Genomic DNA, 26659 nt, shown 5'->3' on the forward strand with positions numbered 1-26659 from the left:
AAGTCACCACTAAGACTCCCTGCATTCTTGCATCTCTAGCAGAGGAGAATTTTCCTTATTAAATTGGGCTCCTTAAAAGCTGAGGCTGAGATGGAATTCCAGAGCAAGTGTCTGATTGAGGGAGTTTTTTCAGGGGCAGAGGAATGAAGGCAGCAGGGCAGGGCAGGGGAAGAAAGCTAAGCAAGGGTGTGGGCCAGCTGGAGAATGACTGCCACCTAGCCCCATGGGGAACCCTGGCACCAACTGAATAGTGTGGCTCCTGCCTGAGGCAAACAGACTGACCTCAAGCACCCTTGTCAGTCAGACATGGACTGAGGCTGCCCCCGCCTTGACTTCCCTAGTACAGTGGTTTGCAATCTAAGCAGGGGAATCATCCACCGGAGCTAGGGGTAGATGTACCTGCTCAACAAAGTGGCCCTGCCTGGGCAGGGTCCTGGATGCACCCACTACATTTCCCTAAGTAGGAGCTCCTGAAGCGCAAGGACAGCCATTTTCTTTCAGACTTTTAGTGATGCAGTGACTTCTGCTGTTTATGTACTTGGATGCTTTCCTTGCCCAGAGCTCTCTGTTTAACCTTTCAAAGCCTCTCTGTCTCTCTTTGTCTCTCTGTCTTTCTCTTCTCTTTATCCAAAATAAAGTTCCAATCGAGAGTGCTCAGGGGAGTGCCAGGGATTCTCTTCAAATACTGATTTTAATTTTTTTATCCTCATCAGAGGACGTTTTATTTTTCCCTTGCTTTTAGAGAGAGAAAAACATCAGTATGAAAGCAGAACATCAATTGGCTGCCTCCCATACACTCCTGGACCAGGGACCAAACACACAACCTGGGCATGTCCTCTGACCGGGAATCAAACCCACACACTTTCCATTATGGGACAGTGCTCCAACGGATCCATGCTGTCTATGGCACAAATCCAGACTTTTAACAGTTATGATATCATCCCAGTCATTAGCATGAAAAAACTCCAAAGTCTCTATCATTCCCTCCAAGGTTGCACATGGATAATTAGGAATCTTTTGATAATCTGAACACCCAAGCATTTCCTCATGCATCCATCACATTGCTTCAGAAATGAAGCCTCTACATCACTGTAAGGAGCTCTGACAGGACACACAGGAGGTGTCCATTGGGACAGCCCAGGTCTTGGCGGCAGATGTCAAAAGGACTGCAGTGATAATACCTCAGGGCCTAAAGCCACACCATCTTCAGGCCTTTGGTTTAGGATACCAGGTTCCAATTCTAGTTCTTCCATTCATCAGCCAAGTGACCCCTTGACAACTTACTCAACCTCCTTCTTTCTCATTGAGCTCCTTCTTCAGGGTGGAATGAGAATTAGGTTCCAAATGAAGGTAACAGTACCTTGTGACAACCATGCACTAGGTCTGTGATGTCCTGGTAAATGGGGGTGGGGCTCCTCAGAGAGGGAACCCTGATTTCGCTGACTATAAATATTCACACTGTGGGTGATTTCAAACTTCCCATTGCTTAACAGCTGTTTCACAAAATTCCTGATTGAAATTCTGTCCAAGGAGCTAGTGGAGGCAGCTTCAGCATCCTACTGCTGAAGCCACCAAAATAGTGGTTACTAGTACCACCCAGGCTTGCTGGAAATCTGGCTTAGGAGAGGGGCCACTGGGACTATTCCCAGTCAATGGACTGTCTCTGCAAGGATATTTAAGATGGTCTTGCTTTGATGTTCATCCCAAACATTAGACATGTTGAAAAAATTCCCCAGGGCTCCACTGCTTCTATAGCCAAAACCACCCCAATTCAACATCTTCTGGTATAGGCATTGTGCCCAAAGATGGTGCTGGGACTTCCAGTCTTTGAGGTTGTAGTGTCAGTACCACTGGCAGGAGTCTGGTAGCCAGGAAGAGAAACCAATTGGGGGATTAGAGGGTCATGCTCTGCTTAATGAGCTTACCAGTACAAGTATCCAGGAGACCCTGGAAAATGTAGCCTGCACCCTGCACCCTAGTAATGTAACCCAGACACAGCTGCCCTATGTTTAGTTTGCTTTTCAGCCACTCAATTGTACTTTAGAACTCAGCATCTGGTTACCTTCCCCCAAAATAATCCACTATTACCCAAGGACATGAGTGGTAGCCAGTGTAAGAATCACAGACGATTCCATGGAAAACACAGGGTAAGTTTCCAAGTCCACCTCAGACATATCTGTTGCCACAGTCCCTGGCTCACACTACCCCTCCTGGCTCTTCTTTGCACCCCATTCCTCTAGTACATTGAGAACTTCTGCTCTGCCCTCAGGCTTTCATTCCCAGCTCACTCCTACCCGCTTCTCATCCACTGGGTCCATCCCCCCCATTGGCAATCACTCGCAGGTGCCTGGTGGGGCCCGCTCTTCACCAGAGGGTTTATCAGAGTATTTCTTCCATCCCTGTAATGTGTCCCCAACAATTACATTCTTGTCAATTCCACTGTCTCCATTTCACGTGGCAGGAGAGACAGGGCTGGAGGCACACGTTTTACATGTGGTGCCGTGCTCAAGAGCATAGACTCTAGGTCTAGTCGTCCTGGTCTCGGCACCCACCGCCCCTGCATGTGAACCATGTGAGTGCTGACAGCTGCCTGATCTTATTCTTGTGCCTCTTTGCTTCTTTGTAAGATGGAGATGGTGATATTTGTAAGGACTAAAGGAATTAATAGATGTAAGATGCTTAGAACAGTGCTTGGTACATGGTGATATTAGATGCTACTATTAATGATAGAGGTCAATGATGAGGAATAATAGGTGGACTCTAAAGTGAGAAAGTTTAAAAGGAAAAATGCTGATGGCACAGACTTGCTGAACTTTAATATGTTTATCAAACACACACACACACAGACACACACACACACACCCTGTAACCTGTTCAGGCTCATTTCACTTAAAAGTTACGATTACAATTCCCAAATCAGTGTTGGACACTCCCAGTAATCCCAGGATTTTTCTCTTGCAAGCTCACTTCCCCACTCTGAAACATCTCTCAGCTCATGCAGCACATTAGAATCATCTGGGGAGTTTAAAATATAATTACCTGTAAAGTAAGTTATACTAACTTTATAGTTTAAATATAGTTTTACATTAAACTATGATGTCTAAGAGCCATCCAAGACCACGTAAGTCCCAACTAGCACAAGGGAGAGGGTGCAGGTGTGAGCACATTCTGAAAGTTCTGTAGGTGATTCTAATAGGCAGCCAAAATGGAGAAAGATCCCTTTAAAACAATCCATCCACACCTTCTCTTCTTCAAATTCCAGTTGGTAAACTTTCTTCCTACTTCATGGAGAAAATTGCATCCATTTGAAGGACACTTCTTAAGCCTCCCACTGCCACACCTATTGAAGCACCTGCAAGTGAGTGCAGGTCTTTTCCCTCCACTTCAGCAAAGGACATGGTGTCCTGCCCACATGTTCTGCCAAGGCTTCCCCATGAGTTGTTACGGTGTTGGACCTCTTTCCCTGTCCTTCCTGCGCTTGTCCCTCTTTCCGATCAGCACGTTCTTCTCCTTCTCTGCAGAATCACTGCCAAAGGCATAAAAACATTCTCCAGTTTCCCTCAGATTGGAGAACAACATGAAGCCAGAAACAAGCCCTCTCCTTGATCCTACTTCCCTTCCAACTTTCATCCCATTCCTCTGCCTGAGAGCCCTCCTTTTACTCCCACATTCACAGCAGCATGAGTCACAGTAACCAAGGCATGAGGCAATCCAGTGTCCATCAGCAAGGATGGGTAACCAAAGCATGCCATTTTGACACATTCTGATTTGACACATGCTACAACATGGGGAACCTCTGTGAGGTGCCCCACCCCCCATTTACCAGCATTATGCTCAGTGAAATAAACCAATCCCAAAAGGCCATGCTGTATGGTACCTCTCACAGTAATAGATACAGAAACTACAACAGAAAGATAGCTACCTAGGGCTGGGTGGAGGAAGGGGTGGAGGTTAGGGTTTGATTGGTGTAGAATTTCAGTTAGAGAAAATGGAAAGAGTTCTAATGGTGGTAACAGCTGCACAGCACAGTGGGTGTACTTAGTATCACTGAACTGTACATTTACAATTGGTCAAGTTGGTAAATTTCATGTCAACTAGACTGACCACAATTAAAAAAAATAATACCAACAATAACAATAATAATAATAGCTGTGTATACCTGCTGTCTCTATTCAAACCTCCCATTTATCCCTCAACCCACAACCACGCTGGGCTCCACTTCCCCACCCCAACACTCCTGCTCTGGCCAGGGTCACCTTGACATGCATGTTTACAGATTCGGTAAACACTTCCCCTCACTTAACTTTGTGGAGACACTCAGCTCTCTGCCTGAGATGCTCTCCTGGTTTCCATGACACCAGAGTCTCTAGTTTTCTCCTCCTAAAGGTGCTCCCTCCCCACCCTGCCTTGTGAGGCCAGCAGGCTTAGGTTGTGGGTTTAAGGGTTCCTCAGTCCTCTCTGGACCACCTCTCTCCTCCCTGTGTATGCACTATTCTTTTTCTAGGGAGGATTGTGTCCATTCATCATTTTAAATATGTTTAAACATGTCGCCACTTCTCCAGTCCCAGCTGTTTCTCTGAACCTCAGACTTGTACACTCCACTGCCTACCTGACACCACCCTTCGGCATGTCATGGGCATTCACGCTGCATGTCTTCCCAATGGAGATCTTGGCTGGACCTCTTCCCTCCAAACCACGCATCCGACATTCTTCCCCATATCAGCAAAGGTTGAATTGTTCAAATTTGTGTAGTATCCCTAATTCCTCCCATTTCCTCTTCTCCCATGGCTAATGCATTAGCAAATCCTGACAGTTCTTCCTTCAATACATGTCTTAGATCTGTCCACTAATCTGCAGGCCCATACCTCTTTGGTCTCAGGTACCACCAGCCTCTCTCAGCTACACTCTTCCAGCAGCTTTCTTTACTGGTTTGGTGTCCTGACTGATTTGTTTCCTTTCAGCCTCATCTCAAGCATCTCTGCCCCTTACCTTTAGCCACTATGCTCTAGTCACACCACTCTTAGTTTCTCAATAATATTTATGTTCCACTTAATTCAGTTCTTTCCTATGCATGCACACACACTAGCACATGCTTCCTTCTCTCATACTTCTCTTCCTCACCGTTTCCACTGGCATGGCTGGGCTTTCTCATCCTTAGGATTCTGCATAAACGTCACTTCCTCAGGGAAGTACACCTTCCTTGGTCACTCTGACTAAACAGCCGCTACCTTCTGTTATCAGCCATCCCTTCTGTCTAGTTGTTACCTTCTGAGACTTGATTACTGTTAGCAATTATTTATGTTTGCTAACTCATTATTACCTGTCTCTGCCAAAAAAAAATCTTCACCCCATGAGCACAGGCTCTGTGTCTGCTTGATTCCCCATTGTATGTCTAGATATCCTCGATAGTGTCCACCTGGAACACTCGTAGGACACTTGATAAATGCTTGTTTGACAGACCGGGATGTGGGGCTCTCATGGGACAAGACACCTTGGACTTAAAGCCTGGGTTCAGATTCAAATAGACTTCTCTGGTCATGGTCCAGATATTTCTAAATCTGAATATTCTTCATTTTATTTACTAGCAAAGATAAATGTCTTTATTAAAACAGCTGATGTTAAACAATGTTAACCAGTGGATTATATTACTCTCCAAAGCAAGCTTTTGAGGATAATAATTAAATACATATTTTGTACTTAAAGCAAGATTTTTATAGAAATGAGTACTTATTTCATATTTTTTCAGAAGTCCCTTATATCAATTTATCCTCATTCTTAACTTAGGCAAAACCCTCTTGGGACTTGATGTTTCAGATTGGCTTGATTTCTAAAATATTTGCAGTTTATTTGGGAGTTATTGGCACAAACTTGTAGAGATTCTTGCAATGACTGCCCTTCAGGAAGTAGTCATGAAGAAACTAGCCAGACTCTAGCTGTTCTCTCCCAGGTCACTTCAGCTCTCTTGGAAGAGACAGAAAAGGAGCATCAAAGAGGACAAACCCACTTAGATGTAGTTTATACACTGAGTTAAAAAAAAAACACAAAAGTTATAACTAGGCTCTGTTGCATTAATAGATGACATAGTTCACGTGATTCAGACTGAGCCTATGTTCCACATTCCAGTAAAATGTTTTCAACAAGAACTTCCTTACACGGAGTTGCATGCAATTATACTTTACATGTAAGTTTCCAGAAACTTCTTTGCCTTATTAAGTCCCCAGACATGCCTTGAGATCACAGATTGCCTTAGATTCCATTTTCAGAGCCATTTTTCAAAACAACCTGTATCCTTTGCTTGAACAGAATTATTTCAAGAATATTTTTACCAATATTTAAACAGTCTTGCAGCAGATGTTTGCACTGGTTTCATCTCAGATACTGACTGAGCACTCCCTAAGCTTCTAAAACAATGCGATGGCAAGTTTTTTAGGAGCAACTACCTAAGCCTGTTAGTTAACAACCACAGACAGTATGTTTAGGTTCATTCTGGAGCTGAGCAGAGAAGCTGGAGAGATTTAAAGAAAGAAGAAGAAAGAAACAGGGGGAAGCATCCTGTTTGCACAAGAGCTGCAGCTTCGTCGTTTTCATTTCTGGTCATTTATTCTTCCCGTTATCTGTGGGAGGAGGATTAGAGTCTGCAAAGAGTATCTGACAAAACACCAAAAAGTGTAGCTGAATAAAAATGCTGAAAGATCATTGCAGCAGCATGCAGATGTCTCTCTTGTGAGCCAGAGAGAGAGATATGCCCGAGAGAGGAGAAAAAAAAGTATTTGCCCAATGCTTGAGCAAGAAGTCATAGTTACAGAGCTTGGGGTTTGTCCACCAAGAGTCAGGCTGACACTAATCACACTAATTATAATAGTCTAATATTGTATCTGCATCTTCTATGAAAATGGGAGGCTTTGATATTTATTTAAAACATGTTTTTATGTATCTGCTTTATCCTCTCCACACAGTTATTTCTTGGGTGGAGAGCAGTAAGGAGGTATAATTTGGAACTCTTTGAAAAGAATATGCATACCTCCTGCTTGAATCACACAGAGGCCACACTTGTGCCATCTGGCCACAAGGTCCCAAACTTCTGAGAAAGAGACTAAACCCTACTTTTTCAGTTATGAAAGGGACACAATTAAAATCATGAGACAGCAACCCATGGCAAAGTGGGGCAGAAAAATAAGTATTCTAGGTCAATGTGGTCCATAATATGGTCCTAGAGGAGGTTGGCTGAACGCATGAATTACAGATGAGTTCTGTTTTTATATTTTAAGAAATAAGATAATTCTCTGGGTAGTGGGCTTATAGGTAGCTTTTATTTGTTTTGTTTTTCTATAATTTCTGAATATTTTGCAACAACATCACTTACTGCTATAATCTGATATTTTTTAAATCTCCTTTTCAAAAGAAGAGGTTAGGGGTGTTATGGCTCTATTGCATTTAGACCACCATCTTGAGAAGTGACTCCTACACATTCTAATGCCTGGAACACAGGGTGGAGGGCTGTCTTATGCACAACACATGGAAGACCTGTGGGGTTCTGTTGTTGCTACTTGATTTGATTTTTCTTGTTGCTTATATATATTTCACCTTGCCTCAGAAGGAATTAAAGGGGCCTCACCAAAGCAAAAGAGGGAGAAAAATAAAGCAAAGGTGGGGGTTGAGAGATGTCTACCTACTGGTATGCAGATAAACTTCTTTCACCCAGTGGTTTTCTTAAAGGAAATGTTATGATGTCATGAACAAGGTTATTCTAAATGATGGGTTTCATAGGGCTATTCCACATACCAATCCTCAGTAGACTTAATGGTGAATGTCAGTAAACAAAAATGCTGGCGACACTGTGCTGTGAGCTCCCTACTCCTGCTGACTTGGTTGGCCCAGATATGGTTGCAAATATGAGGATGAGTCAGTATTTCCTTACTACTATTGTTTCTTTTGACCAAATAAATATTGCAAGGTAAAGAGTTAGAGACTGTCTATACTCTTGGGTAGTGTGAGTACTCTGCATTGTGCAAAGACAATGAATCTGAGAGCAGTTCACATCAGTTTGTGGAAACTGAGAAACCTGGTGAGAATGTTTGCGTCCTTATGTGAGACACCACTGCTTCCCACTTGCTCTGCATGCTCACAGTTGGGCCACCAGAGAGCATCACCCTTGCACCTCACAAAACAGGGACAAATACATTTTAGCCTGTAGACTTTTTGGAGCATGACTAGACATGTGCCTGCCCCAGGCAAAGTAAAAGTCTCAATGCAGACTTTCTAGTTTGAACACTACCACGTCACCTTCAGGGATAAACAATTTACAAAATGAATAAGGTAACTCATATGAGATGTTGTATAAACTGGTTAAAAGTTAGGGACCACCTACACAAATAACTTCAGAAGTCTAAAAGGTAATCTATGTTAGAGGTGGGCAAACATTTTTGTAAAGGGTCAGAGTCAGTGTTTTAGGCTTTGCAGGTCATACAGTCCCTCTCACAATTACTCAAGTCTACAGTTCTAGCATGAAAGTGTCATAGACATTATACAATACATAAATAAGTGGTATAGCTGTATTCTAGTAAAACCATTTGCAAAATCGGTGGCAGGTAAGATTTGGTCCATGGACCACAGTTTGCCAACCCTGGGTCTATGTCATTCTTTCTGAAAAATATTACCCAGAAAGATCAATTTCTCATCAGGTTATTCCTAATAATCTAATAAACAATATTTGAAATATAAGAATGATTAAGCTTCTCATCTCTATATATGGGTGAAAAACACACGCATATAAATCAACAGTAGACCCACAGTAGTAACAAACAAGACAAAATCCAAACCAATAGACTCTGCTGATTTTTCCAACTCCTTTAGTAGTTTTACAGTGCAGTTTTTATATTTCCATCCACACCAAAATCCCGTGTGGAATTCCTATAGCATAACCCTTCACTGGTTTCCATCTATATCCATATGTAGTCTTTTAGCTTCCTTATAGATTTCCTCCCAAATAGGAAGACATATTCCAGAGGTATTTATGAATTTTCAAGACTAACATCTGCCATTCATGTGAATGTTGGTCTGGGGAAACCCAAACCTATGGCTGATCAACCGAGAAGCTCATTCTTTGGGTAAAATGTCCAGGAAAGGGATAATCTGTAACATGGCGTGGTAAAAGGTTGCCCTTGAGAAGATGGGATTCACTTTCCACTCAGTCCACACAGGTTGGATCCTACCTGGAGCACTTTGCTTGTTAAGGTCAAGAACCTCATGAGGAACAGAGCCCATCATGCAGAAGGTCCTTGAGCAAACACCTTCCTTCCATTCTGGTTTGTTTGCAAAGTCGACTTTATAATGAGGAACTATTGCCAGACTCCACAGCTGGAGGTTAAAAAAAAAATCAGCACAGTTACCTGGATTCAGAGAGCCAGGTGGGAGCCTCCTGTCATTCACAATTTGAGCATCCGCAGATTACTTTACACCCTCAAATCAGACTACCTGTGTAATCCAATTGCCAAACTTATCCACAGGCCCCCACCCCTAAGGTGTATTTCTAACTATGTGTTTGCTGGCTTATGAGTTTGTTTGCTTTGTTAAAAGATGAAGAATTTTAAATAAACTTTAAACATTATAAAGTCCCAGGGAGTTACTTCCAAATTTTAGAGGGTTTTTTTTTGTTAAGTTATAACCCTTTTTAGTTGTTTTTGGCTACTTAATAGTATTTACCAAACTGAGCATTTGTATCCACTATAAAACACATATGCAATAATTAAAAATAATTGTTAGTATTAAAAACATTCAGGGTCTCTATTAAAAAATAACAACTATTTACTAAGGTACATAATAAAGGGTTCTAAATAAATGGAGGATACATACCATGTCCCTGAATGGGAAAAAATTAAAATATCCCCCAAATAATCCATACATGTAATGTAATTCCAGACAAAAATCTGAATTTGTTAATTTTACAAAATAATAGTAAACTACCCTTGTATCCTTTGCTTGAACAGAATTTTTTCAAGAATAATTTTACTATTTTAGAATAGCAAAATACCCCTGGAGGAAAAAAAATTATGGCAATAATATGTATATACAAATATGTAAACATACAGAGGGATATTCCACTGCTAGATACTTAGCCACTTAAAAGTTAATTTAAATTTTGATGATTAAAACAGGGTGAGAGTGGTACCAAAAAGACCCCATAAGCAGCATGGGACTGCATGTGTGATGAGTTCTGGCCGACAGGGAAAGCCCGCAGACACAGACATTTGGGGGAAACCAACACTCCCTTAATGACAAAGAACACACGGGTGCTTCCGTTCACAGTGCCAACCCTGGGACACTGTCAGGGATGCTCAGAGTCTTCCAGATGCAGTCACATCACATGAGGGTGCCTGTGGGCCACAGATCCCAACAGCCTGCAGGAAGCTGCTCCACCTGGTCTAGCATAGATCTTCTTTTCCTTTTACATCCAACTACTGCTTAATAGTTTATGAGATAGACTCCCAGTCAAAATCTTGACTTCCCCTAGTTGCCCCTTTACTATCAAAAATATTCTCAAAACCATGGAATAATTTCTGGATATAAGTTCAGACAGTTCACTCTGCAGGCCTCACACTGGGCAACCCTTCCTCATTATTGTTAATCTAAATAGCCTGTGAGCTTAGCTGCCAAACTCTGTGATGGGTAATTATTTGGTATAAGATTAAGATGGATTTGTACAGAAGTAAGGAAAGGCTGTGTTGTACTCCATAGTTAACCACTTGAAAATAAATTAAATTCTTATCTTGCGATATAATACAGTAAATTCCAAGTATACTGAAGATTAAAATGCCAAATTGAAACTATAAAAGAATAGGAGAAGCAATATTTGTGCCATCAGGGAATAAAAATGTCCTCTCTGAGTATATCCCAACACTAGGCCCAGAGTCTGTGCTCAAAAATTGGTTTTTGAATTATAAATTAATAAATTGCCAAAGAGACAAAACAGAGAAAAACACAGATAATCTTAACTACATTTGAATTTATTTGTAAGTCAAAAAATTAAATTAAAAGACAAATGTTTAAAAAATTGGGAAAAATGTTGTGATACATGTAGAATTGATAGCTTTTATACAGAGTGTTCTTAAAAATTAAGAAAAGGATAAAATTATGCCCTGGCCCCAGGTGGCTTGGTTGGTTGGAGGATTGTCCTATACACAGAAAGTTTGTGGGTGGATTCCCAGTCAGAGCACGTAAGGGGCAACTGATCTCTCTCTCTCTCTCTCTCTCTCTCTCTCTCTCTCTCTCTCTCTCTCTCCCCCCTCTCTAAAATCAACCAAAACATATCCTCAGGTGAGGATTAAAAAAATTTTTAAAGGATGAAAACAAGATAATCACCCCAAAGGGAGAGAAATGAGCAAAAGAAACTATCAAAAATATTGAAACATATTTCTCCTGTCAAACAAAGGAAATTTTAAAAATAATTCTTCCCACTATTAATCAATGAAAAATACCCTCTTACCTTGAGAAAAACCACTCCCCCCAAAGAAGATGGTGCTCCCATGCGGCTCAGAATGGAGGGAGGTGGGCGGCGCACTCTTGTGCGGAGCTGAAAGAGGTATACATCAGCACACTTCTGTCAGGAAGTTAAACCAAAGTCTTTGAAACTATACTTTCTAATCTAGAAATTCAGATTCTAGAAATTTTCCCTACGGAAAACAATTAAGGACATGAACAAAGTTCTGCCTATAGAGGTGTAAAGTATTGTTTATATCACTGAAAGGGAAACAACTTAAATATCTAACCATGGGGAACTAGCTTTAAAAAAACAATTGTGATGCATCCATGTGGCTGAATGCGAAGCCACTATTTACAATCATCACAGAGGAGTTCATCATCGACTGAAATATTCAAAGTACTTGTCACTGAAAAGATCACACCATCAATCAGTTTTTTTAGTATTATCCCATTTGGGGTGGGGAAAATAGCACCTTTTTTAGTTCATTTTTAGTTTTGAGACTTTCCACAATGACACATATTAATTATATGAGTAGAGACTTTAAAAATTAAAACCAGTAACCACTGGAGTTATTTTCAGACCAGAGACAGAGATACTGCCAGAGACTTCCAAGAGCTGGGCTGAGGAGCACCAGAGTGGCACACTGCTGTCGGGCTGCTCCTCCAGCTGGCTCACCCTGAAGGAAGGTCTCAGAACACTCTGCTCTCAAGTTCTGGCAGCCTCACTGGCATGTCTGTGTCAAAGATAGTCGTTTATCTAAGATGTTCTTCCTAGCAGAGGCTTTCCATACTCATGAGGAAAAGAAGCCATGTATGAATTTTGCACAAACAAAGCAAGGATATGATGGTAGACATTTCCAAATCTAACAAGTGAATTTGCTTCACTATGGAATAGTCCTTTCTTCCCCTTTGGGGATATCAGCTGAGGTTTGTCATTTCCCTGCAATAGTCATATGGTCAGGATTCCCAGGAGACCAGTAAAGTCTTCTCAGTTGTCTTGGTAACTGCTCTGAGTCAAATGTGCCCACAACATGATGCCATTAAAAACTGCCACCTTTCTATCCACCTTTATGGCTACCTTTGCCAGCACACTCCTTCTGTCTAATCCTAACCATCTGTCCTACAAACTCCACTGTCTTTATTATTGGATTTCTTTTACATGAAACAAGTGCCTATGTGTGATTCCCACCCCCCTACTCAAAAACCAAGGCTCTTTATGGCCTTGTGCAAGGTTTCCCTTCTTTATGAAGCCTTCCCTAATTATACTTTACAAAAATGTTCAAAGTATTTTATGTGCCCTCTGCAATTATAGGTAAATGTATCACTTGATTCAAAAATATGTGTTGAACACCTATTGTGTGCATATAAGATTGTGTCAGATCCACCTTCATATATTCCAAGTGTTTAGGATAATGGACTCACTTTTTCATCTACAGATGCTTATTGAGTGAAAGCACTGTTAGCTTGGGAAACACAAATAGGAATCCTCTATCACTCACCATCATCAACCTACAATAATACTTACAGCCCTTTCAGAAGAGAGAGGGCATGTATACATCTAATTATAACCCAATGTAGGAAGTGGTATGTGCCCCCAAGAAATTACAGGGCATAAGAGAGTGCACAGTGAGGAGAGGCTGTCTGAAGGGTTGGAGAAGGCTGCAATGGAGGGGGAGTCTTTTCACTGGCTTTGAAGGGTGGGTGAGAATTTAGCAAGTGGCCAAAGGGGAAGGGACCTTCCAGGGAGAATGAATCAGAGTGCAGGGCAGTGATGACATATGGCTGCATATTAGATGAGACTAAGAAGGTCATGGACACAAGAATGAGCATGGGAGGGCAGGTCACCATTCTCCAGGGGACCCTGACTCACTGCCTGGAAGCGATTCTCCCCACAGTTGTCCCCAGAAAAAGAGTGCTTGCTGCCTTAGCTCCTGCATTCTTAAGTCTCTAAGAGGCAGACACTGATTGTATGGTGGTTATTGGATGAAGAAACGGAAGGGCTGCCATGGGAGGTTAAGATATTGCCAGCAGTGGGACAATGCATGGACAGACAAGGAAGAGCTGCATTGCTCTGAGCTGAGTCGGTAATAGTCTTCATGGAGATGAATGGGGTGGATGTGAGAACGGGATCCTATAGATCAGAAATTGCATGAGATTTTCTCCGAGTATCAACCATTTATTACCAGGTAGCAGATCAAGAGAACCCAGGTCCCCCTAGAAACTCAGTCTCCACTAGAAATTGCAGCTCTGTAGTTGATGCTGCACATGAGCCTATGTTTGCATAGTCCAGCAAAATGATAGTATAGTGTAGAGTTCAAGGACACTATGTTTGGAGTCTTTAGATGTGAGTTTGAGTCTGGGTTCAGCCACTTACTTTCTGTGCAACTTTGGGCAACTCTGTGATTTATAAAATGCGAATGATCTCATGGAACCATTGTGAGGTTTCAATGGCATGATACTTATAAATTACTTAGCACTGTAACTTACAACACATGATAGCAGGTAGAAAAAAAGATTATTGTCTTTGCCCAAACACAGTAAAACTCCATTTATACTGGGATAGGAATGCCTGTGGCCTCTTGGGTCACTCACCAGGCTAAGAATGTCCTTCAATTGGTATTGCAATGTAAAGAACAAATACAAAAGTTAAAAATGGACCCAGATCACAAAAAAAATTACTTCTTAATCAGAAATATAATACTGTCAGATACACTTGTAGCTTACCATATTACAGGATATATGCAGAACCTCTGGTGACCTACTTTGTATTTGGGATATTTTGGTGTTTCCCCAAAGGCTGCATGCCCTCTAAATATCAGTCATCCCTCTGTTCTAGTTATTTCATTTGGAGTCACCTTTTGCAACATTGAGCCACTTTGTGTCACCCAGTAGCTTGCTGGGTGCCTGTATCAAGCTTGGGAAATTGTAGGTTGGGGTGCCTAATGGTGGGGGTGAGAAGGATCTTAGATTTGCCATAGAATCACATAACAATCCTACTTCTGAGGGAATATCACAGGTGCCCAACCTCCTCAAGGAGCCCACCTGATGGTGCCAGCAGGGCACAGTGTCAGAGGCCAAGACAACCCACCCTGTCCCAGACACGCCTCATCACACACTCGGTACTCATGCTCTGTCCCACTCCCAGGTAATCCCAGGGCCCTGCAAGGCTGACTTTCCAGGGTATGATTTAAACAGCTCTCAGGGATATGCTCAGTCCTTATTGCTAGAAGGGTGATTGGTCCCTTGGAGTCAAGGGGATGGTAAATACACCTTTTGTGGTGATTAAAATAACAGCTAGCAGAACAAACACAGCTCCAGTGCCTCCAGGCTCAGAGGAGCCGAAGCTGTCCCTTCTGAAGAAGCAGCAGGTGGCAGGCAGCTCTCAGGGAAACCTAAAGTTTGTCTTTTTAAGTGAATCTGGCAGAAGACACATTGTTTTTTCCTGTGTGGGCATGACAACCCATGAGATGCCATTTGTTTCAGCAGAATTGAAAATGAAAATCCTTGCCCAAAGTGGGGAGACAGGGCAGGCCCCTGAGAGAGGCACTCACAGGAAGCTGGACTTTCTGTGGGGGGCCCAGGAGACCAACTCAAAGCCTCTGCAATTTGAAGAGTAAAGACAGAAAGGAGGAGTGAGCGTGGACAGGAACACAGTGACTGATGCTCTCACAATGTCATTGGCAACCAACCTGTCATCTTGGGAGAAATCCCACCCTCTGAAACCTTGACTCACAGACCCACCTCTCTCCATTGACCTTTTCATGTTGCCAAGATTAAAGGGGTTGTGTCAGATGCATTAGAGTGTCAATGAATCCTCAAGAAGTGTGCAGTGTGGGTTGGATTTGAGGTGGGGAAGGAGGGGTGCCCCACTCCTCCTCCACACACACTCCACACGCACTCATATTTGGACACAGATAAACTATTACAACCCACAGCTGTGGCTACAGGCCCAGAAAATCTGCCACTCTGAACCTGAGTAAGAGGGTAGAGGACAGCAAGAGAGAAAGTGGGGTAGGCAATTGAGCTTCATCACCGGGGCCTGTTGTCCATTTTCCACCACCACAAGAGTGGATTGGTTTACACATTCATTCATCATTTAAAAAGTTGCACAAGTGCCCCCAAAAATTCATCCCAGGGAATATTGGGTTAAGGTAAACAAAAAAGTGTGATCAGCCTTCAGAAATGTTCAATGTATTAATAGTAGAGGAGAAATGCTTTACATACAGAACTATCTTGGAATAAGCAAATGAATGAGACAGAGCAGTAAAAAGCCAAAATAACATGATTAAGCACCAAAAGCAAAAGGTGGTGGTAATAAATGCTCCAATTATCAGAAGGGCAAGGAGGAACATTTTGCATCAGAGGACTCGAGAATGACTTTATGGAGATGAAACTGGAGTTTCACCTTCAAGGATTGGAAGGGTTGGGGGTAAATAAGGAGGAGAAGAGCAAGTTAGGTGGAAAACATTCCTGAGCAAAGCACCGAGGTGGGGATGAGGGTTGGGAATAGCAGAGGGAAAATCAGTCCATATGACTCTGATGTGTTGGTTGAGATGAAATGGGCCTAGACCGCGGGCAGCTTGGAAAATTTAGAGCCATCTACTGCATTTCTCAAAGTGTGGTCCACATTCCAGCTGCACAAGTATCACCTGGGGCTGATCTCTGATCACCTAAATCTTAAATCATGGCATAGGGAAGGACCCAGGATTCTTTTTTATGAGTTCCTCTCCCTAGTTCCTACTAGTTTCTTAGGTATACTAGTTCAAAATCTTTTGGCCTTGGGCATCTAAGATTTAAGCTATTGGTAATTTATAGCATTTGCGGGCTAAAGACTGGGATGAGTTAGCATTTTAGAAAGACTAATATAGCAGGAGTGTGCAAGGTGGACCCACAGAGGCAGAGACCAAAGTGGCAGAAATTAAGATGTTACCATAGCAATTCCAGAGTGTGGCAAGGAGGCCTAAAACTTGGGAATCTGTAACCAATGTGCATAGTGCTTTGCTTTGTACTCAGGATCCCACTGATCAAGTCATTCTTTGTGTCTTTGGGTATTATTTGTACCCCACAACCTTCCTATGCCTCACTAAACAGAAATTACTTTTGCTACATCTGTCATTGAATTTTCACCAGGAATGTCCAACACCAGATACTCTTCTCTTTCACCCTCTCTCATTCTCACACACACATAAGCAAATACACAGACACACATGGCATGCACACAGTTTCTGTGCTATACAGAGAAAGCTAGTCATTTCCCTTGGCAGGTAAACCAGGCACCAATGCAAAGTACTCACTGTCAGCTCCAGCAACTTTGCAGTTGATTTCAAGAGACCTGTTAACCATTGGTGGTCCACAGAGATCCACCTTGCTTCTCTGCTCCCTTCAAACAGCCTCAGAGCTCAGATGGAGACAGCTTTATCACTTTATACTCTTGTCAGCTTATCGATCAATGAGCCCTGAGCACTCATTAAGAGTTGTGTTCTCCAACCCAATCCATCAGGACACTGAAGGCCCTGACTGGGCACTGTGCCAAGGCCCAGGACTCCTTGAAGAGGGAGAGGGGAGACTGGTAATTGAGGGAGTGGAGATGTGATCCACTGATACTTCCAGGAAGAGACAGGATGCCAAATCCAACAGACTGTATACACATCACCATACACAGGAACTCCAGGCTAACCATTAAGCCTTCCTGTTCTTTGTGCATCATGAATTCTGCTTCTCTCCATCCTGCATCAGCTCCTAACTGCCCACACACCCAAACTCCATTCATTGCCTAGAATACCATCTGCCCAAACCCCCACAGACCATCTTTAAAAGGTGCTAGAGTAGCAGTTTTTCAGAGAGGGTTAATAAAAACTGTGCTGGATGGTTTATCCATTTGACCCTCCATATCTGTTCTCCACCCTAATTCAGTCTGCTGGATGCTAAGCTTTATGGATTGCTTCTTTGGGCCCTCATGTTCTATGGATGTTGATTGGGTTGGTAAATGGGCAATCCTGGAAAGAGATCGAAGGGATGGAGAGGAGTGAAGTTGGGGTATACTTATTTCCCAGGCTACCTTCTGGAACATTCATGGGGGATTTGCTGTGTCCCTCAACCAAAGATCAGGGGGTCCTATCTACACAGCTCTCTCCTCCTTTGGGTTCCAGAAGCCACTCCCTTCACCACTCAGGCCTGGTTTAGATAAAGCCTGTCACTCTTCCTAGTTCCAGGGCAATGCACCATCCCTTATGGGTTCCCTACATCTTGGTCACACCTTTGAAAATAGTCACTTTATTAAAACCCCATAAAACACTCACATGGATGTGTATCTGTTTCTTGTTTGTACCCTGTGTTAGGTGGAAAAAAGTTCCCCACAGTCAACTAACAAAATGGATTATTTATTGCTAGACCTCTCAGAGCTTTTAACATGCATCATGAGTACCCAAGAGGAAGGGTATAATGTGTAGTATCTGGGTCAGCTTATTGACCCAGAGCCACACTCCATTCTGCCCACTGCCAACTCCAGAATTCAGAGTAAGTATCTCAGGGAAGTCAGATAAACACTGAGAGCCAAATGCAGCTAGCACCTGGGGGCAAAGCCACCAGAGAATACACAGCTCATGGGCACTTGCACTAGAAGACACAAGAGAGGCTTTGTAAATAGCATGCAAGCTTTCATGAAAGCAAGACAATGCTTTTGCAAGACAAAAACGCATCATGAAAAAAGCACTGCCTAAGACCTAGTCCTTTCTCAGCCACCAACTTTGTGATCTTGGTATGGTCACTGCATTTCTCTGTGCCTCTTTTCTCAACATAAAAAGAAGTAGCTGAATTTGATTTGCAGATTTTTAAATATAGAAGCACTGGAACTGTTTCCTCAAATGAAATCTCAGGAAGAAGCCCAATTCAGAAGACAGGTGAAAATCAAGCTGCCCTGGGTGAGGTGAGGTTAAGAGGACTGTGCTAAGACACCACCCCCTAGACTCTACCTCTCCAACAGTGGACCTTGAGGCACTTCCAAGGACTCCACATGGTTTTCTGGATCCAGTTTTGGAAGCACTGTTTAGAGGTCCCCTGAAATGCATAATGGGTGGGACCACAGGGTAGTCTTCACATGTAATTATTGCCAAAGGTATTAAAGTGGTACAATATAAAGAGACGTACCATGCTCATGGATTGAAAAACTCAACAGGATAAACGTATCAGTTCTTCCAAAATAATACAAAGATTTAACATAATTCCTATCAACATCCTTGCAACACTTTTTTGTAGATATATACAAAATTATTGTAAAATTTATATGGAGAGGCATATAAGGAATTAGTAGAGATAAAATAATTTTAAAAAGGAAAAATAGAGTGGGAGGGATCAGTCTACTCAATTTGAAGAAATATCAGACAGCTACAGTAGTCAAGACTGCCTGGTATTGGCAGAAGCATACACATCTAGACTGATGGAGAAGAATAGAAAATGCAGAAATAGACCCACACAAGTATGTTCAACTGATTTTTTGACAAGTGTGCAGAAGAAATTAAATGGAAGAAAGAGGGTCTTTTTAAGAAATGATGCTGGAACAATTTGACGTCATAAGAAAAAAAAAACTCCACCTAAACCTAAGTCTCATACCTTATATAAAATTTAACTCAAAATACATGGTGGATTTCAATGTAAAATATAAAACTATAAAACATCTAGAAAAAAAATAGGAAAAGCCTTTGGGATTTTCCTAGGGTCAGGAAAAGTTTTTTAGCAAAATCTATGAAATAAAAAATTAATAAATTGGACTTCATCAAAATTAAAACTTCTGTTCTGCAAAGACCCTGTTAAAAGGATGACAGGACAAACTCAGCTGGGGAGACATTTACACACTATATCCCACAAATAACTTTTACCTAGGATATAAAAAGAACTCACAAAATGTAACAGAAAAAAATGCAAACAATCCGATTAGAAAGTGGGCAAAAGTAATCAAGAGACATTTCACTGAAGATTTACAGATGAAAAAAATGAGCACAGTGAAAGGATGTTTAGCATCATTAGCCATTAGGGAAATGCAAATTAAAGCTACAATGAAATATCACTACTAAAAAGGGCTAAAATAAAAAATAGTGGCAACACCAAATGCTGGCAAGGATGTGGAGAAACTAGACCATTCATTCATTGCTGGTGGGAATGTAAATTGGTGCAGCCATGCTGAAAAACAGTTTTGCACATTCTTAAAAGCATTAAACATGCTACTACCATATAACCCAACAATTGTGTTCCTAGGCTTTTATCTAAGACAAATGAAGACTTATGTCAACACAAAAACCTGCATGTGAATGTTTATAGCATCTCTACTCATAATACTGCAATGTTGAAAACAACCCAAGTGTTGTTCAACAGACAATTATTTAAACAAGCTGTGGGACCATCCATATCATGGAATATTGACTACATGGCAATAAAAAGAAATAAACTATTGGTACATGCAACAACCTGGATGAATCTCCCAAGTATTACGCTCAATAAATCTCCAGGGTATTATGCATTCCTAAGGATCACATATTGTGTAATTCCATCTATGTAACATTCTTGAAATGACAAAATTATAGGCACAATGCTAGGGGTTAATGAAGGGGTAGATGCAGAGAGGGAGTGGGAATGGCTATAAACAGGAGTCGTGAGGAACCCTCCCCCTGATGGGAATGTTCTCTACCTTGACTGTGTCAATGTCAATATTCTGGTTTGATATAATACTGTAGTTTTTCAAAATGTTACCACGGGAAAACTGGCTAAAGAGTGCACAAGGTATCTGTATTCTTCCTTATAGTTGCATGTGAATCTACAGTTATCTTGAAATAAAAGCAGTGCAATTAAGGCAACATTTATTTCACTTTTAAATCTGCAATTTGGGTAGGGCTCAGTGGGTATCGCTTGTCTCTGCCCTGCTTGTTTGACTTTGAGCAGCCAGAAGGCTGGGGGCTGGAACCCTCTGAATTTGTGCTCACTCGTGTCTGGCAGTTTCATGACGGTTGTTGATGGACTCCTAGCTGGAGACGTCAGCTCTGACATGTGGCCTCTGCACATGGCCTGGACGTCCTTACAGCATGGCGGCTGGAATCCAAGGTGGAGTGTGCTGACAGAGCCATCAGTTTGAAGGAGAGGGAGAAATACTCTATTCAATAGGGAAGTTATGGGAGAGCACTGGAATGGGGAAGTTATGGGAGAGCACTGGAATTAGAAATATAACTGTGGCCATTATTATAAAATATAATGTGCGAGCCTTTAAAGACCTACTTTCTCCCAAATCTATAAGACTGCCCATGTTTTACCGATTTTTCATGGGTCCAGTCATGAAGAGAGACCATATTTATTTCTTATAATGATTCCTAATGTCTGGAGAAGGAGCTCTAATGGGCCCCAGGTGAGTCAGGTATTCACACCTGGCCAGATCAGCCATGACCTAGAGGTTGGGCCACGTGCAGGGGCCCAAGGTCATGTCATATACAACTGTAACAGGGAGGGGCAACACTGGACTAGAAGGGAGGGCAGTTTTCTGAGCAGAAGGATTCACTTTAACTATCAAGGCAACCCAGAATGTGCTGAAGCACAAAGGTGAATTTCTTTAAAAATTAAATGCCATGTGCAAAGGCTACAAGCATAAAACAATGTGACCCAGAAAGGGTAGATATAAAAGGATGGGCAAAGTTGATCAGGCAAAGGCAAACAAAGGGAAAGGTGAGTTGGCGATGTAAATATCAGATTGAGAGGACTTGAAAGGGAAAGAAGGCATGAAATAGGACAGAAAGGGTTACTTAATGTTGATAAAGGGCGCAAGCCCCCCAAAAGACATAAGCATCATGAGCCTTTGTATTGATAATGCAGCTATAAAATACATAAAACTGATTCTATAACAAATATAAAGAAAAAAATGACAGGAACACAAGTGTAGCGGTATACCTTAACACACCTCCCTTAGTCTTTGACAGATTAAGTAGGCCAAGAATAAATTAGGATAGAGAGGAGCTGAATGATGTATTTCATGTGTCTGATTTAATAAATATACATCAGTTTTGTATTCTACAAAAAGAGAACATACTTTTACTTTAAGAACTCACGAAACATTTATAAAAATTGATCATGTATTAGCCCACAGAGGAAATCTCAACAAATTCCAAAAAGCAGAAATTGAGCAGGCCCTGTTTTCTGACCACAATGTGATAAAACAGAAAATTAATGGCAAAAGTTCAAACCAACAAATTCAAGCACTTTGAAATTTAGCAGCACTTTACTCAGGAACTCTGGGTCAGAGAGAAAATCCAGGCTGCAATTACAGATCATTCTGGACACAACAACATTAAGAACATTCTGTTTCTGATGCTCATGGGATAGTGCCAGAGCCAAATTTAGAGCTAAAGACCTTATATTAGCAGAAAAGAGTAAAAAAAAATTGGACTAATGATTCAGACCCAGGAATTAGAAAACAATAACAAACCAAACCAAAGAAAATTAGGAGGCAGGGATGAACAAATTCAAAAGCACCAAGTAACAATTTGAAGACAACACACACACAAAAATTGATATGTATAAGAGGCAGCTCTTTGAAAAAATAATAATACAAATAAACTGTTCATCAATAAAGCATGAACACAGGAAATTAAGAATAAGAAAGGGGGTATAATTTCATATAGAGAGGTTTTTAGGGAATGTTACAGTTTTAAGCTAATAAAGTTTAAAAGGTCCAGTGGATTTAAGAAAAAAGGAAATTACAAATTTAATTTACAATTAGAAAACTTGAGTAAATCAATATGCAAGGAAAAAGTTGCCAAGCATGCGAAGCAGTAGGTATAATGGTTAAGAATGTGGGCTGTGGCACCAGCCTGCCTAGGTTTCATCTCCAAGTCACCTGTTGGGCAAATTATTCTACATCTCCAAACCTCAGTTTCCTCACCTGTAAGTTGATGATACCATCTATCTCCCAAAGTTTTGTGCAAGAACAGGATCACAAGTCAATCTCCTACCACAGTGTGACCTGAACTCTCCAAACAAGACATCGGGCATTTTTTATTTCTTTCCTTCAAACTTCCAAAGAACAGATATTTTAATTGCTGCATTAATAGTTTCAAGGCATACAGAAAGATGGAACACTATTCATCTGATTTTACAAAATCATTATCTTGATGTAAAAAGCTGACATGTTAGCATAAAAAATACAAATTTGCTTTATGAATCCATATAGATTAAAAATATATGCAAAAGGAATCTAATGTTGTAATGAAAGGATATGACACCAAAATCAAATAAGGTATTTCCCAGGGATAGATGGGTGATTCAATGTGAGCAAATCTATCTATCAATCCACTGTCACATTGCCAGGCCACACCGGCAGTGAATTGACTTAGAAATGCTGCTTTTAGTTACTCGCTTAAGGAAATGAGACATGGCCAAAATCTGTGTTTAAGGTTATTTGGTGCAATTTTATTAAACTTTTAAACAACCTCAATACACAATAATAGGGGAGTTCTTAAGTACATATACTAAATAAACATATTATATTTGTTATCTATAGAAATATACAATAGATTGTTCTTCAGAAAGGATCATTGTAAAACCACATCAAATATTTTAAAGAATATTCTAAAACATGAAAATATATTCAAGACATACTTCCCACTAAGTGAAGGAAAATGAGTTAAAAATAGTATATATAGTGTTCTTATATATGTGGACACTATACATATTTATCTATGTATGTATATGTACATATATGTATGAACATTTAGGGTGTTTCCTCACATGTTTGTTATTTTGCATAAGTATGAGAACCAAATCACCATATTTTCTCCATTTTAAGTACTATAATTCTCATTCTTCTTAAAATGAAAAATGCTACAGGTTATTCACAGCAATGTTAAGAGAGAGAAAGAGAGAGAGTGTGTGTGTGTGTGTGTAAACATACATATAGTATTTTATAGGGGATGGGAAATAAAAGGAAATACAATGAAATGTTATTATGGCAATTATGACTCTGAATGGAACATGAGAAGTATTTACGTCTAGCTGACACACTCTACCCTTCAACGTGGGTTCTCCCATTTCTTGGAATGGCCTCTTTGATGCTGCTATATTGCTTAAAAACAAGTAAACCAAAATAACAACTACAAACCATGAAACTAGTTTTCTACTTTCCTCTGGAGTATAAGCAAAATAATCTCTCCTTTATCTCCCTTCTTGGATTCTTTCTCTTTGCTTAAATCCAGATCCAGTATAGAATTGATTCAACCTTGGGCAAATGTTTTTTTCCCTGGATATAACTTAATATTCTGTCTTAGGAAAGAAGAATATCTTCATTTGAGAAACTCTGGCTTGCTTCCCAAACCCACACCCCACTGGAGTGTGTCCATGGCTATTTAAAGAGTGTGTTCTGACCCAATGGAATGATGTAACGATTCCATGGATATGGAAAATTTTTTCTGTTAGGAGCAAACAAGATGATTTGTCTTAGAAATGGCCACAGATTAGAGCTAAGGGAAATCTAAACAAGAAGATATATTGTGGGTCTGGATAGAAGAGGTGGCTATAAGAACAGGATTTGGGGACTCATTGGATATGGAGGGTGAAGGGAGGGGGATGGTGAACAATAACCGAAGTTGCACATTCCAAGCTCATGGAAAAATAGAACATTTTTCTTCAATGTTCATAGACTGAAGCTTGAACGTTGAAGAAAAAAATGAAGACCTCACTTTGGGTTTTAATAGCTTGGGCTAAGGGCAGGAATTTCAACAGGACATCCATAAGTATTTTAAAATCTAACTCCATAGACCAGATGGACATCAAGTTAGAAGTGCAGATTTGAGAACTATGAGTTTGGGCAAGAAGGTAGAGCCCCAGTCTTTGAGAAGATGCCTGAGCTTTATGGAGCACTGGTGTTTAGAGAATAGAAGAGGAAAAGGGATCTAGTGAAGGAGCTGAAGAAGGAGTAGCTAGAGGATATAATGTCCACAGTAGGAAAGATGGTTTCAATAACAAGACACAAGGAAATAAAAACAAATCTAGCCCTAAAATGATGGCAGAGCTATAATCCATGGTTTATTTTTTTAAGATTTTAATAATTTATTTTTAGAGAAAGGGGAAGGGAGGGAGAAAGAGAGGGAGAAAAACATTAATGTGCTGTTGCTTCTCGTATGCCCCCAGATGGGGACCTGGCCTTCAACCAAGGTATGTGCCCTAACTGGGAATCAAACTGGTGTGCCTTTGGTTCACAGGCCAGTGTTCAATCCACTGAGCCACATCAGCCCAGGCTATAACCCATGGTTTAGATAAACTAAAGCAAAGACCTCATGCCTCCTCTTCCTCTGGCTTTAATTGAAATTAGATGCACATCCGTTTGGTAAACAAAAATGCAGGGTTGACTTTAAGCACTAACGTCTCTGATGTTGGAGTGATCCCCTACTGTGGAAGAAAAAAAGCGAGGCCCTTTCTTAACCCATTTTCACTTGTAACCTTTCACTTGGACTCTGGACTTTGGCTTCTATGACTCTATTAATTTTGTGGCATGTTCAGTCCATGTGGACTTTTGCATTATTAATGAAAATACATGTTTGTTTTTTAAGTATCAGGCTATGTCATTTATAGGTAGGACACAACCTAGAACCCAAGACTCCCAACCCCAGGTAGTGGACAGTTCATGTCACCTTTCCATATCTCAGTATGCACCCAGACACGTGTGTATAAAGACCTGGGACAAATCAAAGCCTCCTAAGATGTAAGCACCTGAGGTTAGGGTGTCTTCTTCCTGGCTAACTACACCCAAATAACCCCTCCCCAAAGAGGGACCCCTATGCAGCTGTGTTGGAGAGACAATGGAATGCCTGAACCTCTTCTTTAAAACTTTCTTTTCTATGATTTTCAGGTGATCGTCAGTATAACCATCCGATTTTAAGCAGTGCTACCCAGACCCCTACCCATGGTGAGAGATGACTCTGCATTCCGGCCTCATTCCAGGTGGCTCCACCCTAACTACGACTGCCTATTCAGGCATCAAAACTATGGGCACTGACTCACTGAAGCTAAGGAGGTGTAAGGAGTCAGGTGTCCACCTTTCCTCAGGGCCACGGTGCCTCACTCTCACTTGTAAACTGTTGTTCCCTTAGTGTCCCGTCTCTGATATTGGAGTGATGTTCCACAATGGAAGAAAAGAAGTGAGGCTCTTTCTTAACTCGTTTTCACTTGCAACCTAGATCACATTTCACAGCCATCAATCCTATATGTCCACAGAAAGGAGTGAACACTCTTCTCTGCCCAAGGCTACTTGTGGTACCATTTAAAAGCAACATGAGACTCAGTAAACTATTGATCGTCTCCAACCAAACTAATGAAGACTGGATAAAATGCAAAACCAGACTGTATGGTTTGAGCTTCAGCTTCTTAGCAGGGGAAGAAGCTGAAAGCTGGAGAGCCCAGGAATGTCAGCATAGTGCCAAAGGGCACAGAGTCATGTTTCCTTCTTAGCTTATAGCATCCTCCCACCCGATCACAGTTTCACATGTTCCATGGCAGAGCAAAACTATTTTTGGCACCTGCTCAGTGCTTGACAGAACATATGCCAACCATGCCATGTAAGTTGTGAACTGTCAGTCATTATTCTCTCTTTGCTTGAAAGAATGTGAAAACATCATTCAATTTTAGTGAGAGAGAAACTCAAAACAAAGATAAATTCTAAGCTTACCTGGCAGAGAGACCTGCCCCTCTCATGTAATATTACTCTCTGCCTCAGCACTGAGACAGAGGAACATTGTAATCAGGAGACTAGAAATGGGCTGGTTTGATGTCCCTCTCCACTGCTGGGCTCCTAGGGAAATACGTGATGATGAAAGCAACAACCTGATAGGATGTCTCAGGCTGTGGATCTAGGAAAATTAGAACTGGAAGAAATTGAAGAAATCATTTAAAAGAAGTTGATACAAGAAGTTGATTTCTCATTCATTACCATTTCTAGGAGTGGTGATGTTGATAGTGAGAATAGAAAGAAGGGTCCACATGTAAAACATTTTGGAAGAAGAATTTGGAAAACTTAGTTACTAACTGAATATGGTCAATAAGAGTCAACTATGAGTGAGCTATGATTAACAAGAATAAGGGGATGTCTTATTCATACAATCTAAGGAATAAGGAAAGCAGCCGGTGTGTACAGGAGATGGAGCTACTGATGGTGAGT

The 26659-nt window shown here is 41.2% G+C and overlaps 1 protein-coding gene across 3 annotated transcripts in view; it reads left to right on the forward strand.

Moving 5' to 3' along the window:
• The window catches only part of SHISA6 (shisa family member 6), a 271300-nt gene that overhangs the window by 239665 nt on the left and 4976 nt on the right, over positions 1 to 26659 (forward strand). The window contains exon 4 of one of the 3 annotated variants that reach the window (XM_045824319.1): positions 25355 to 25411. The exons of the other annotated variants lie outside the window; for them this stretch is intronic. Within the exon in view, the coding sequence (XP_045680275.1) occupies positions 25355 to 25411 (57 nt within the window). The remainder of the gene's footprint in view (positions 1 to 25354; positions 25412 to 26659) is intronic. 3 annotated transcript variants of the gene reach the window in all.

This window comes from Phyllostomus hastatus, unplaced genomic scaffold (genome assembly GCF_019186645.2).
Source record: "Phyllostomus hastatus isolate PE091 unplaced genomic scaffold, TTU_PhHast_1.1 phas_scaffold_55, whole genome shotgun sequence".
NCBI classification, from domain to species: Eukaryota; Metazoa; Chordata; class Mammalia; order Chiroptera; family Phyllostomidae; genus Phyllostomus; species Phyllostomus hastatus.